Source organism: Acinonyx jubatus, chromosome E2 (assembly GCF_027475565.1).
Source record: "Acinonyx jubatus isolate Ajub_Pintada_27869175 chromosome E2, VMU_Ajub_asm_v1.0, whole genome shotgun sequence".
NCBI lineage: Eukaryota > Metazoa > Chordata > Mammalia > Carnivora > Felidae > Acinonyx > Acinonyx jubatus.
The window spans coordinates 44,450,873-44,466,609 of NC_069396.1; the positions used below are offsets into that span (position 1 = coordinate 44,450,873).

Here is a 15,737-nt window from a genome sequence, read left to right on the forward strand (position 1 = left end):
TTTAAACCACAGAAGTGTAAGGGATTCTAGAATTGGAAACAAAAAGAATTAAGAGCAAAGGAGAACAAGTCATTTTGCAAGAAGACAAAGAATACTGCATCCTCTGAGTCAATAATAAAAAAAAAAATGTGGAAAGCTATAGATAAGAGAACTAGATTTTTCCATAGAATGTTAGTATGTTTTAGCTCAATTTGTAATAATCTCAACTGAAGAAAATATATATGTAGGATCATTTTAAAGATGTGTTCTATTTACTCTTCCAGATAATTTTAGTTTTTAATCTTTGGCCAGGACAGACTTTGAAAAAATCTAAGCTTAAAAGTATAAGAATGATGGTGCCAATGAAAAGCTTTCTCTTTCCTTCCTTCCTTAATAGCTTTTTCCTCATAAACAGTGCAAATTATGGAATAAACTTTGTGTCACAGTTTGCTTTTGTTTCTCCCACTCATATCCAAATTGAACTCAACTTTAATAACTTTGTATGGGCCTGTTTCTGTATAGCCGTATCCCAAATTTTACCTGGTTCTGATCTTTTATCTGTATTTTTCCTCACCTTAATTTTCATCAATTTAGTTTTTTTCCAATATACTGGTATGTTAAGGTAACCCACTACTACTGCATTGTAAAATAATACAGGAAACAAATGCTTAAAACGTACAAGAGACCTGGTCATATCGTCTTCTTCCTCCAAAAGGTCAGAGTCCTGAGAATGCCAAGCTGAGGGAAGAGAAATAAAGCAAATTTACTTCAGAGCTCCAGACAAAGGACTATAGAAATCTTCAGTACCAGGTGGCTATAATATCATCTATAATGATCCTCAAAGCACTGAGAAATGTTAGTGACCACTAGGCTATAGAGATGCTGAAATGTACATGAAAGACTAATGTAATCATACAGGGTCCAATGGGAATTTATGAAAGGCTAAGTACAGGGTGCCCAATGAATTTATTGACAAAATAGCTTTTCCCTAGGAACCTGTTATTATTTTATTCTTACTAGGAAATTTATTTCAAGTACATACTAATAAATACTACAAAGATTAAAAAATTATATAATTTATGAAGCACTGCAAAAAACGTGGGAAAACTTTCATCAGAGACAAGTTATAGGCATTGTGAAACATTCTTATGATGGAAAAAATAAAATGCGATCATGATTCTAATGATATTTTCAAACAATTTAAATTTTAATCTAAAAAACTCATAGAAGAGTGCATATTTGCATTTACTTCTGCCCTCTTCCAAACCCAACCATGATGAAAGTAAAGGAACAAAGGAAGCTGAATTTCACAAGGATAAAGGATATAGAGACTTCAGCAGATAAGAGATATCAACAAAATTTTGGAAGCTAGAGACAGATGACTGTTATCTAATTAACTAGAGAAAGCTGCAGCTTAAGTGAGGGTGGGGGAAGGGTGGGGAAACCATGGCAGAACCCTTGAAAGGCTTAGGAATGGGGCACTAGGTACCAGGAGTATGGGATGGGAACCAAATGCAGGGATGGGAACAGGAGCAATGTAGAGAAAATAAGGGAATTAAAGTGAAAGTTGTAATGTTGAAAGATGAGGTATCCTCCCTCTCCCTTCTCATCACTTCCTACCCTTATTTGCCTTCCCAAAGCATTTCTGGCTTATACTCCTCAAGCAAAATCTAGGACTTCTTGCTGGGAAAACTGACCAGCCCACACCCCCACCCCAAAATAGATGCATATCCTGGCATCTGGTCAACCTTCAACCTCTAATAACACCATATTAGAAAGAAGGACTAGGAGAAGGTGAGTGGGGGAAGGGTAGGATGAGGAAGACAAGAAAGAGGTTAGGTAGAAAACAGAGATAAATCCCTATCTCCATTGTCAAAAGTCACCAGGAAATATCTAAAACTGAGAAATCAAGCATGAGCTGTATGAGGATGTTATTCAGGAAAGTGGAACTGAACACCAAAATGTTCAAAATGGTTGCTTCTAGGGAGTGGGATCAAGGGATGAGAAAGGATAGAGTAGGAAATTTTGCTTATGGTTATATATTTGACAGCCCTTTACAAAAAAATCTAAATGTAAGAGAGAGAGAAATTACATTTAAAATACTTATTTAAAAAAATCAAGTGAATAAATAAAAAACAAATGTCTACCCTGCACAGTCAATTATCACCAATATGAACTTTCTTGTTAGGAGTACTGAATTTCCTAACTCTTTTTACTCTTTCTGCCCCTCAATGTACAGCCTTTCTCTCCTAAACTCTGCTCATCTCTGAACCACCTCACCTCTCCTTTCCATCATCTGGGTAAAACGCTCCACTGTCACACAGCTACTGCTGATGTCTCAAGGTTGAGAAGTCATTCAGGCTTTGCCCACTCAGGGCAGAAGGGTTAAAATAAGCTGCAGATCCAGCAATTCCAGGGTCCACTCTATCTCAGGACTCTCCAGCCTCCAGGAGAGGTCTCAGGTCAGAAGGTCTCCTTCCATGATGGATACCTGTCCTCCAGGCTTCCTTTTAGTTATATCACAGATCTGTCTTATCTTTGTGGAGGGAGGACCTGTGGACTTATGATACAAATCCAATTTACTTGTTTTTTCTCACTAGATCCCTATGGTAACCAGCCTCCAAGATGGATCCTAATGATCACTGCCTTATGGTATTCATGTTTTTTGTATACCCTTTCCATGCTGAATAGAGTCGATCTGTTTAACCAACAGGATGTTGCAGAAATGACAGTGTGTGACTTCCGAAATTAAGCAATATATGACATTGTGGTTTTTATATTGTACATTTTTGAACCATGCACTTTGAGAGAAGCCAGCCACCATTCCATGAAGACACTCAACCACCGATAGGGAGAGGCTCCTGCCCTCAGCTAACACTAGCTTGCCAGCCACCTAGGAGTCAAATCCTCCACCTCTAATCTAGTCTTCCAAAGACTGCAGCTTTGTCAACATCTTGACTGCGGCTTCATGAAATATCTGAGCCACAGTATCCAGATAAATTGTTCCTCATTCCCCACAGAAAGTGAGACAATATTTCCTGTTGTTTAAGCCACTAAATTTTAAGGTAATTTGTTACACAATAGTAGATAACTAATACAGCCCCAAACAATTAACTTCCTTGCTTATAATTCACATTCATTGGAATCACTGACCAGAGAGGCTGGATCCAGAGACAGCAGAAATCTGGAGGAAAACCCAAAGACTTAGCAACCTAGGTTGAACCAAGTGCTCAGGAGAAACACCAAGACTATAGATAAACAAGGTAAACACCACAGTGATGTTCACATAGTGTCTGCTCTTCAAATATCTTCTGTGACATAAAGGTGCAGACCCTGTGCAGAGACAAATACAAAGGTGAGTAAAAAAAGACAGCTTTGTAGCAACTCTAGATTCGGAGTAAAAGAGAGCTGCAGCTATTCCATTTCCCATTTATCTTCGCAACTGAGGTAAAAGAGTTGCAATTTAGAATTCCAATACTCTTCATCTGAAATGAGAATTATACTCACATCACAATGATATTGGATGAATAAAATGGCCAAGTTAAGAAATATTATCATCTGCTTTGAGCCTTTAGTAGGTAAAAAGTAAAATAATAATACGCAAGAGAATAATCCTTGCACTGTAAAACAAAATAAAACAGTAACGTTCAATTACAATAATTTTGAGATATCCTAGTATCTAATATCCTAATATCCGTCACACAGTTTCTATTTTTTCCCCTATAGCAATTATCACTAACAAACTATATAATTTATCATACATATTGTCTGTGTACCCCCTCATATAAACTCCATGAAAACAGGGATTTATTTTATCTGTTTTTGCCATTGATGATAGGTGCTCAAAAAAATATGTTCATTAAAATGGTGTCAGGGCGGGGTGCCTGGGTGGCTCAGTCGGTTAAGCGTCCGACTTCAGCCCGGGTCACGATCTCGAGGTCCCTGAGTTCGAGCCCCGTGTCAGGCTCTGGGCTGATGGCTCAGAGCCTGGAGCCTGCTTCTGATTCTGTGTCTCCCTCTCTCTCTGCCCCTCCCCCGTTCATGCTCTGTCTCTCTCTGTCTCAAAAATAAATAAACGTTAAAAAAAAAATTAAAAAAAAAAATGGTGTCAGGGCACCTGGGTGGCCCAATCAGTTAAGTGTCCGACTTCAGCTCAGGTCATGATCTCACGGTTCATGGGTTTGAGCCCCGCATCAGGCTTTGCGCTGACAGCTCAGAGCCTGGAGCCTGCTTTGGTTTCTGTGTCTCTCTCTCTTCTCTTCTCCTCCCCTGCTTGCTCTCTCTCTAAAATAAATTTAAAAAACATTTAAAAATTTTTTAAATGGTGTAGCCACAGTGTGCCTGGGTGGCTCAGTTAGTTGAGCAGCTGACTTCAGCTCGTCATGATCTCACGGTTCATGGGTCCAAGCCCCGTATCAGGCTCTGTGCTGACAGCTCAGAGCCTGGAGCCTGCTTCAGATTCTATGTCTCCCTCTCTCTCTGCCACACTCTGTCTCTCCCCCCCTCCCAAAATAAACATTAAAAAAAAATTTTTTTTAATGGTGTAGCTACTATGGAAAACAGTATGGCAGTCAAAAAATGAAAAACAGAATTACCATATGATCCTAAAATTCCACTTCTGGGGATGTACCCAAAAAACCTGAAAGCAGGGACTTGTACACCCATGTTTACAGCAGCATTATCTGCAATAGTCAAAAGGTGGAAGCAACCAAAGAATGTGCTGACAGATGAATGGATAAACAAAATGTGGTGCATACATACAGTGGAATCTTAGCCTTAAGAAGGAAGGAAATTCTGATACATGCTTTAACATGGATGAATCTTGAGGACATTATGCTAAGTTAAACCAGTCACAAAAAGACAAATACTGTATGATCCAAACTATATAAGGTACTAAGTCAAATTCATATAGACAGAAAGTAGAATAGTAGCTCAGACTGGGGAATCCAAGGAATGGGGAATTATTGTTTAATGGGTATAAAGTCTTGCAAGATGAAGAGTTCTATGGATGGATGGATGGACGGATGGTGATAGTGTTATAGCAATATGAATGTAATGCCATTGGACTCAACATTTAAAAATGATTAAAATGTTAAATGTTTTTAGCTTTATTGAAGTATAATTAATACACAAAAAATTGCACACATTTAACATATACATCCTGGTGAGTTTGGACAAATGCATATATCCAGTACCAATTCCATAACCAAAGTACTAAACATATCTATTACCTCTAAAAATTTCGTGTTCTTTTGTGTTTTGTTTCTATAAGAATAATTAACATGAAATCTATACTTTTAACAAAGTTCATAATACTGCTTTGTTAATATAGGTTCTATGTTGTACTGATCTCTAGAACTTACTCATCTTGCACAACAGAAACTTTATACCCACAGAACAACAATTCTCCATTTCCCTCTACTCCCAAGCTCTGGCAACCATTTTTCTCTTCTCATGCTTCTTGAATCTGTTTTATATATGTCATACAAACGGAATTATGTAGTACTTGTCCTGCTACTGGCTTATTTCACATAGCGTAATTGTTCTCCAGGTTCATCCATGTGGTCACAAATGGCAGGTTTTCCTTCTTTGGATAATATTCCATTGTATACATATGCCACATTTTCTGTACCTGTTTATCTGTCGATGAATGTTTCCCTATCTTGGCTATTGTAAATAATGCTGCAATTAAAATGGGGGTGCGGATATTAAGATGGCAAATTTTATGTTATGTGCTATGTTATCTCTATTTTATCAAAATTTAAAAATATATATACACATATATATAAAAACACATATGTACACATTTTTATATATACATACACACACACACACATATATATATATATATACACATAAATATGTATTTAACAAATGAACTCTACTAACTTGGGGCATTTAAAGTCAGAAGAAAGTAATACATTAGACAAGAATAACATAGAAATGAGTGGGTAGTTTGGAGTTCAAGTGTTTGAAAATCTTAAGTTGGGATTTTGCTATGTGTGCGTATTAAAAATTCAAGGAAAAGAACAGAAACCAAAGCACTGAAGAGGGAAAGGGGAATAAGGTAAATGTGCACAATAAAAAAGTCGCAATAAGTAAAAAACAAATTTATATCAGCAATGCCAATAAATGCAAATGAATTAAACTCACCTATTAAAACAACATTCACACAGGATAAAAGAGTAAAAAGCCCAGCAATATACTCTTTACAAGAGATCTGAAGCATAAAAACATAAAAAGAAGGGGTTGGAAAATGAAATTCCTGGGTAATACAATAACAAAACCTGAAAAGGAATATTATCAGACAAAAGAGAACTTGGACTAAAAGGCATTCACCAGGATAAAGAGACATGTTTTGTAATGTGGTAGATTAGAATCTTGGTCTCAATTTTTCACACACTCCCTCCCCCCCCCCCCCCATATTCACTCTTCACCATGTAACTTTGCCTTGTGCTCCCATTTTGGGTGTAACCGACATTAAGCTTAGCCATGTGGCTTGCTTTGACTAACGTATTATTAGCATATTTAGGAGCAGAGGTTTTTAAGGGTGTTTGTATGATCTGTCTTGGGCTCTGGTGATTCATAATGAGGAGAACATGTCATGGTTAACCACTGTCCTTTTAGCCTGAGCAGCAGAAAGAACACATGTGGAGCAGATCTAAATCCATACTGCAGTCCAGCCAAACCCAGCCTAAGTAAACTCAACACAGAAAAACCTGTGAACAGGTGACCATGAGAATAAATGCTTGCTGTAGTTCGTCACCGAGTTTAGGGGTAGTTTGTTAGGCAGCATTATTATCATAACAATAGCTAAATTATACATATGATAAGAAGCAAGCCATATGATGTTGAGATAATGAACCTGGAAAAGGTCGACAGGAAAACTGGAAAGCAGCAGAAAAGCGCCAAGAACTTCCAGGGAAAAAAAGACAGCAAAGGAGACTAAGGAGTGGCCAAGGAGGGCAGGGAGGACTGCTTAAAACCAAATACAAAAAAAAATTTATACAGATTTTTTTTCCAAGCAGTTACCAACCATGACAAACCCTACACCGAAGTCAACTCAAATAAGACAAGAACCACTACACATCACAAACACCTCACCATCGACCTTCTCCGAGAACCACACAAACACCCTACCGCCACACACAACCACAACACCACAATCATATGTCCCATCACAATTACTCCATTACACTCACATGCAACCACGCCCCCTTACTCTCACACACATCACCACAGTCACACACACACACGCACACACACACTGACTCCCACCACAGTTTCTTGTTCCAATAACTCCAACCACCCGACAGGCGCGTACTTCCCAACCCCGGGCACTTTGCACCGCTGCCACTCCACACGCGCAGGGCCTCCGGAGAGGCCCCGCCCCGTGAGCAACGCAACTGGGCAGCCCAGACACCTCAAACCCCTCCTCCATGCCCCGCCGCGGGGACGTGGTAGCGTCACCTGCTGGAAACGCCCGAATGCGCATCCACAGCGCAGTATGTGGGAGGCTGGGTGAAAGCGACCCACAAGAAAGGTCCAGGCCAGGCGCCGGCAAGGCTGAACCATCCCTTCGCGCCCGCCTCCCAACGGACGTTTCTGAGCACAACAACACCTCCCAGAAGGCTTCGCGGCCCGATTCAACTTCCGGCCAGAACGCAGTCTGAGTTTCCTGTGTGAGGGAGGGGCGCGGGCCAGGTGCGCGCTCGAGGGCCGGCTGGAGCCTGCCAAGCTACAGTGCCTCTCAACCCTGAGACTCGGCTAGACGCCGAGAATTGCAGTTACAGTCGTTTCGGGAGGGGCCAGGCAGGGCGCCGAGAGGAATTGGCTGTGGGTCCACCTTTGGACCACATTTCCCAGAGGGCCGGGTGGCCGGTCGCTCTTCTCGCAGGAACTCGAACGTTTCGTCACGTCTGGCGGGACCGTTAGATCCATGAGGTGAGGGTCCGTGGGTCCCGGGGGAACAGGCTCGGCTATGCAGGTTGCAACCCCGGGAGACCCGAAAGGCCTAAGTTGAGGAGACCGGAGGCAGGTACGGAATTGGGTCCTTCTGTCTGTGCGAGCGGAGCTGCATGAAAAGGGGAGGTTGTGGGATCGTCTGTGAGATTGTGACACTGAGACCTGTGTGCAGATATCAGTTGTCTATCATTGTGGGGTTGCTGCTGCGTGTGTCCCTGTGGTGATGTATGACTGTGACCCTGCGACTGTACGAGAGTAACTGTTACGTGTTCAGTGATGGGAATGTGATTATAACAGTGTTACCCTGTGTGGCTCTGTGTGTGCGGCTGTGGGCTGCGTATCCCATTGATTTAAGTATGACCATGCCCAGTGTGTGGCGGCAGTGTGTCTGGTTATGGGGCTCCTTCCATGTGTAAGATTGTAACTCCAGAACTCTGTCCCCGGGGAACCTCTGTGAAGTTTAGTCAGATTATAGTCCCTTGACAGCAGTGACCTCAGCTTTTTCCTGACACACCGGGGTTGGGCAGGATGCCTTATTCTCCTCTGATCTCCATTCCCTGTGTGTTGGGTGCTGGGGCTGGGGCTTGGGCTGACCTCTGACCAGACTAGTTTGGGAAACAAGGAAAACCTGGTGTTTTACAATTTTTCCTCTCTCAGTTCTACCCTTATCCAGGTGCAGAAGAGAAGGAAAGAATGCAAAATGAACTTCTGCAAGCAATGTCCAAGGTGTGTTGAGGTTTCCTCTTTGCTTTCTTTCTTTTGAAAGTTAAATGTTTAATAAAGTTATGCCATTTGATTATAAATCGCTGTAATTTCCCTATTAGAGGAAAAGATAGTCCAGCCTGGTATTAAAGCCCAACAGCACCAAATACTTAATGTTCACTTATTTGGAAAATGGCTCTACTTGTGTTTGTTGTTTTCTTCTTTATAAATTCAATATTATGATTTTAAAATAAAAGCATGATTACTGTAGAGATTTTGAAAACAACAGAATTACCAAGAAAAAATAAAATGTAATCACTCAAATAACTAGTTAATATTTTGATGAATTTTTATTATTTTTACAAAATCAAATTATACTTCATTTACCATATTATGTCCTACATTTTCACTAAAAAGTGTCATTCTCCTGTGTTGTCAGATTGTCTTTGTGAATACTATTTTTCAAAGATATTTATTTCTTTGAATGAGTTCTGGTCCTTTTTTTTCAGATCAGTTATGTCAGACTTTGAAATCTTTAAATATTTACACATACACACACAGATTTGAAATTGGACTCCCATGATTAATAATGAGATGAAACACTGTTTCATATGTTTATTGGTTATTAGGGTTTCTTCTTTTGTGACCTGCCTGATTAGAATCTTTTACCTATTTTTGCTCTTGGATTGTCTTGTTGATTCATAGGAGTTCTTCATATAATGTGGATATGGGTCCTTCATTGATTATATTTTACTACTATTTAGATTGTTTTAGCACTTCCTTTAAGGTGGTTTTATGAAAAGAAGTCCTAACTTTAACATAGTCAAATTTAACAATTTTTTTCTTTATGGTTGGTACTTTTTGTATTTTAAGAAATCCTTTCTTGTCCCAAGGTTATGCAAATATTCTTTTATATTTATGCTTAAAGCTATAAGCTTTGCCTTTCTGGGGTGCCTGGCTGGCTTAGTCAGTGGGATGTGTGGCTCTCGATCTTGGGGCTGTGAGTTGGGTGTAAAATCTTTAAAAAAAGGTTTTGCCTCTCCTATTTATACATTTAATGCACCTCTGGCTTTTGTATATGGCATAAAGTGGAGCCTGTGGTTCTTTTCCCCCTTATGAATTCTTCTCTAGCTCTCTCAGTACCATATATTAGTCCATTATGTTCTCGTTTCAGATATATCCAAATATATATAAATATCCAGTGTTCTTATGTACATGGGACATACACTGTTTGTCCTCCTTGTTCTTTTGCTCTATCACAATATCACAGTCTTAATTATTCTAGCTTTTCTCTCCTTTGAAGGTATTTTGGCTTTTCTTCCTCTGGCTGTTTTTAAGACTTTCTCCCAGTTTTTGGTTTTCTGTAATTTTAGTATAATGTGTCTAAATGTGCCTTTTAAAACTTGTATCTGCTTGGAATTTGTAGCATTTTTTGAATTTGTGAATAGGTGATTTTTATTAGTTTATTAAGAAAATTCTCAGCCACCTTCAAAGATTGCCCCTGCCTTATTATCTCTTTCTTCTCCCTTCTCAGGCTCTAATTAAACTTAGGTTGAAATTTCTTATCATTACCTTTTTTTTGTCTCTTAATCTCTTTCTGGTTTTGAGAGTTGTTACATATAGTTCAAATCAAAGCACTGTTAAGCAAAAAAACCTTGCCTGGTCTCAGGAGGGGTGGAGGGCATGTCAGATAGCTAGAGTTTTAGGATCCTTTCCCCAGCTGGTAGTAAAAATATGTTTATTCTGTTGTATTTTAACACTTCTAATCTTGGGGAACTCTATAAATCATAAGGCTATCCATTCACCTTATGATTCTCTTATGTGAAAATTAGGATGTACTGAAGTAGAGAACTCAGTATGTAGAGTTTTTTTGAAGTATAAATTTGGAACTAGGTGGGTCTACTCTCAATTTTTTAAATATGTGTGTTTGGTACAGAGGCAAAGGAAATCAGGTTAAGAATCCATTGCCCAAAATCTATTCAGTTTAAGACCTTTCTATCTGAGTTTCTTTAGAAGATGGCTGAGTATTTTCAATCCATTCTCCTGTGCCAAAACCCAGAATATCAGGTTACCCTCTCCCATCAGCCTCTAATTATGCTTGCTATAGTGAAGATTGTTGCCCATTATTAATGGGAATTGTTGCCCATTATTAATGGGAATAACTCTAGGGTGGTAGAATAATACAGAAAGATAATTTTTTTTTAAGATTTTATTTTTAAGTAATTTCTACACCCAATGTGGGGCTTGAACCTACAACCCCCAGATCAATAGTTGCATGCTGTACTGACTAAGCCAGACAGGCACCCTTATTTTTTTAATCTAATGTTTAATCAGGAAATATTTGAACTATTCCTAGTAAAATCAGAAAAAAGACAAGGATATACACCATCACCAGTGTTATTTAACGTTGTTCTCTTGTTATTAACCAAAGCACTTTAACAAGAGAAAAAAGTAGGTTAAAAATTAGAAAAGAGGATATAAGATTATCACTATGCAGATGATATGAATGTGTACCTGGAAAACCAAATCAGTTTATAACCATAACTTTGAAATAAGCAGGACTCCGTAGGAAGTAAGCAAAATAATTCTTTTTTCATAATTTCTACTCTCAACTGTCTCTGTGTGCTAATTTTTGTTGTTGTTGTTGCCCTGGTCAAAAACTTGTGCAGTCCCTGTAATTGATTTGATCACTCCTTGGTATCCTTTACCAAGTTGTTTTTAGACAAGGTCAGTCTCACTTTGCTAATTACAATCTCCAGTTGAATGTAATAATATGTAAGTTTCATTTAAAGCCTTTTCTTTGAGTTCAGCCTTGCTGTAAGCTAGAAGCTTACAGTGTGAAAAAGGGCATACGCTAAACTTCTTCGTTTCTTTAACCTAAATTTCTTTTCTCCCACCCAGTAGGCAGTTTCTGGCTCCTATGAGGTTGCAATGGGTAGGGAAGAGGAGGTAAGGAGAAAAGTCTTACTTGAGTGGTGCTATTGTTTTGATCTTGGTGTCTCTTCCTTTTATGGATGTTTAGCACTGACTCATTTTCTATGGGGTACTTTTGTGGGATTTTGGGAGAAATTCCTGCTGGAAATCTCTAATTGTACTTCCCTGTGATGTGGGCAACACATCTCCTTGAAATGGCTGCTTAATAATACCTGTCTTATACTTGGGCAGTCTGTGATCTACTGCTTTGTTGGGAGACACATTGTCCCTCCATTGGGTCTACATCTGGTCCAAAACAGTCTTTGCCCTCTAAACTCTAGAAAACACAACAAAAATTCTTCTAAACAGTCTCATCATTCCATTTTGGATCCTGGAGTCTAAAGGACCCCCCTTGGTTGGTCTAAGATGAAAGAGAAATAACCTAAATTCTCCTATAGGATGGAAATGTGTATCATTTTCCAATAACCGCCAGTTTTTGGACACCAACTGAGTGTCCTACAATTTAATTGAATTCTGACACTAATTACCCAGAGTTAACACAGAACCCCACAGGTTTAGAGGCTCAGTCTTACAAGACTGCCCTATTTCAGATAGCAGCTCCAAGTCTTGGGTATCCCCAAGGCACTGCACTTCTGCCCAGCAGACCACAAATTGAGACATTCCCATGATCCTCACTCAGGTACAGTAATTGATTAGAATGATTCATAGAAGTCAGCAAAGTATTATATTTATGACCAAAGTTTTATTATAAAGAATATAGTCTAGTAGGAGGCATCACAATCCCAGACTTCAAGCTGTATTACAAAGCTGTAATCCTCAAGACAGTATGGTACTGGCATAAAACAGACACTCAGATCAATGGAACAGAATAGAGAACCCAGAAATGGACCCACAAACGTATGGCCAACTAATCTTTGACAAAGCAGGAAAGAATATCCAATGGAATAAAGACCGTCTCTTCAGCAAATGGTGCTGGGAAAACTGGACAGCAACATGCAGAAGAATGAACCTGGACCATTTTCTTACACCATACACAAAAGTAAACTCAAAATAGGTGAAAGACAGGAAGCCATCAACATCCTCGAGGAGAAAGCAGGCAAAAACCTCTTTGACCTCGGCCACAGCAACTTCTTACTCAACATGTCTCCGGAGGCAAGGGAAACAAAAGCAAAAATGAACTATTGGGACCTCATCAAAATAAAAACCTTCTTCACAGCGAAGGAAACAATCAGCAAAACTAAAAGGCAACTGACAGAATGGGAGAAGATATTTGCAAACGACATATCAGATAAAAGGTTAACATCCAATATCTGTAGAGAGCTTATCAAACTTAACACCCAAAAAACAAATAATCCAGTGAAGAAATGGGCACAAGACATGAATAGACACTTCTCCAAAGAAGACATCCAGATGGCCAACTGACACATGAAAAAATGCTCAACATCACTCATCACCCAGGAAATACAAATCAAAACCACAATGACATACCACCTCACACCTGTCAGAATGGCTCACATTAACAACTCAGGCAAAAACAGATGTTGGCGAGGATGCAGAGAAAGAGGATCTCTTTTGCGCTGCTGGTGGGAATGCAAGCTGGTGCAGCCACTCTGGAAAACAGTATGGAGGTTCCTCAAAAAATTAAAAATAGAACTACCCTATGACCCAGCGATTGCACTGCTAGGTATTTATCCAAGGGATACAGGTATGCTGTTTCGAAGGGGCACCCAATGTTTATAGCAGCACTATCAGCAATAGCCAAAGTATGGAAAGAGCTCAAACATCCATCGATGGATGAATGGATAAAGATGTGGTGTATGTATATATATATATGTGTGTGTGTGTGTGTGTGTGTGTGTATATATATATATATATAGCGTGTATATATATATATATATATAGTGTGTATATGTATCTAGTGTGTGTGTATGTGTATATGTATAGTGTGTATATATATACACACACACACACACACACACACACAATGGAGTATTACTCGGCAATCAAAAAGAATGAAATCCAGGGGCGCCTGGGTGGCTCATTTGGTTGAGCATCTGGCATCGGCTCGGGTCACGATCTCACGGTTTGTGGGTTTGAGCCCCACATTGAACTCTGCTGAACGCTTAGAGCCTGGAGCCTGCTTCAGATTCTGTGTCTCATTCTCTCTTTTCCCCTCCCCCACTCATGCTCTGTCTCTCTCTGTCTCTACAAATAAATAAATGTAAAAAAAAAAATGAAATCTTGCCTCTTGCAACTACATGGATAGAACTAGAGGGTATTATGCTAAGCGAAACTAGTCAGAGAAGGACAAATATCATGACTTCACTCATATGAAGACTTTAAGATACAAAACAGATGAACATAAGGGAAGGGAAGCAAAAATAATATAAAAACAGGAAAGGGGACAAAATATAAAAGACTCTTAAATATAGAGAACAAACAGGGTTGCTGGAGGGGTTGTGGGTGGGGGGATGAGCTAAATGGGTAAGGGGCATTAAAGAATCTACCCTGAAATCATTGTTGCAATATATGCTAACTAACTTGGATGTAAATTATAAAAAATAAATTATAGAAAAAGATTTAAAAAATAAAGAAAAACTGTGATACAACTCTTTTGCAGGACCAGGAAACAAGGAATGTGATATGGGAAAGTCAATCCACAATTACCTCAAAATCCCCAGAAAACATCTATTAAAAATAGGAACGCAGGAATATTAATTAGAAATATAGAAAAAAACAAGAGAAACAAAAAAAATTGAGGGTCCCACCTGAGGGGAGTGACAAAGCCCTGCCATTTTTCACTAAGTCTTAAAATTTCTTGAATTTTGGGGTGCCTGGCTGGGTCAGGTTGTGTCCAACTTCAGCTCAGGTCATGATCTCACAGTTCGTGGGTTTGAGCCCCACATCGTGTTCTCTGCTGTCAGCACAGAGCCCATTTGAACCCTCTGTCCTCCCTTTCTCTCTGCCCCTCCCCTGCTCACACTCTCTCAAAAATTGTAATAAACATTTAAAAAATCCTTGAATTTTTAAAACGCAAAATTGGTTAAATGTTAATTTAAAATATCACTATCTTAGGGCACCTGGGTGGCTCAGTCAGTTAAATGTCCAACTTCAGCTCAGGTCAGGATCTCATGGTTTATGAGGTTGAGCCCCAAGTTGGGCTCTTTGCTGTCAGCATGAAGCCTGCTTCAGATCCTCTGTCTCCCTCTCTTTCTGCCCCTCCCCTGCTTGCTCTCTCTCAAAAATACATAAACATAGGGGCGCCTGGGTGGCGCAGTCGGTTAAGCGTCCGACTGCAGCCAGGTCACGATCTCGCGGTCCGGGAGTTGGAGCCCCGCGTCGGGCTCTAGGCTGATGGCTCGGAGCCTGGAGCCTGTTTCCGATTCTGTGTCTCCCTCTCTCTCTGCCCCTCCCCCGTTCATGCTCTGTCTCTCTCTGTCCCAAAAATAAATAAAAAACGTTGAAAAAAAATTTTTTAAAAATACATAAACATAGTAAAAATTAATAAGGTATCACTATCTTAGAGAAGAGTATAACTTAAACTTCTTGAAAATTATAGTTCTCTTATGACTGTTAAATGACTCCCTATTGGGGTGCCTGGATGGCTAAGTCAGTTGAGTGACTCTTGATTTCAGCTCAGGTCATGATCTTGCGGTTCGTGGTACCTAGCACCAAGTTGGGTTCTGTGCTAGCAGACCAGAGCCTGTTTGGGATTCTTTCTCCCCCCACACCACTGCATGCACGTGCTCTCTCTCAAAATAAATATTAAAAAAAAATTATTCCCTACTAACATATATTCTTTAATTTTTATAATTTTACTGGTGGCAAAATTTATGGCAATATTAATATTACTGAAAAACCTTTCATTTCAGCCATTTGGTTAAGCAAAATCCTTAAGATCCTCTCCAGATATGGCTCTCCCTCCCATACCTTGCCCTATGCCTCTCTACATTTTGCTGTTTCTGAATTGTATTCTTTTTTAATTTACATCCAAGTTAGTTAGCATATAGTGCAACGGTGATTTCAGGAGTAGATTCTTTAATGCCCCTTACCCATTTAGCCTGTCCCCCCTCCCACAATCCCTCCAGTAGCCCTCTGTTTGTTCTCCATATTTAAGAGTCTCTTATGTTTTGTTCCCCTTCCTGTTTTTATGTTAT

General features: G+C 39.5%; 2 protein-coding genes across 36 annotated transcripts in view; one reads left to right on the top strand and one right to left on the bottom strand.

Annotated features, from left to right (window-relative positions):
* The window catches only part of ZNF568 (zinc finger protein 568), a 154,372-nt gene that overhangs the window by 76,927 nt on the left and 61,708 nt on the right, over nt 1–15,737 (bottom strand). Inside the window, exons 1-4 of one of the 20 annotated variants that reach the window (XM_053210209.1) lie at nt 7,450–7,582; nt 6,133–6,199; nt 3,133–3,312; nt 659–717 (exon numbers count right to left, since the gene is read on the bottom strand). In XM_053210209.1, coding sequence (XP_053066184.1) covers nt 659–717; nt 3,133–3,312; nt 6,133–6,199; nt 7,450–7,554 — 411 coding nt within the window. In that variant the 5' untranslated portion in view covers nt 7,555–7,582. The other 19 variants (XM_053210185.1, XM_053210206.1, XM_053210186.1 and 16 more) reach the window with 19 other exon arrangements.
* Nucleotides 7,783–15,737, top strand: part of ZNF829 (zinc finger protein 829) — a 28,129-nt gene continuing 20,174 nt past the window's right edge. For 6 of the 16 annotated variants that reach the window (XR_008293517.1, XM_027044805.2, XM_015071953.3 and 3 more), the window contains exons 1-2: nt 7,880–8,017; nt 8,602–8,670. Coding sequence is in view for 10 of the 16 variants with exons in the window: in XM_015071953.3 (XP_014927439.1) it covers nt 8,638–8,670 (33 nt within the window). In the remaining 6 variants the exon portion in view is untranslated. The other 10 variants (XM_015071954.3, XM_053210249.1, XM_053210252.1 and 7 more) reach the window with 5 other exon arrangements.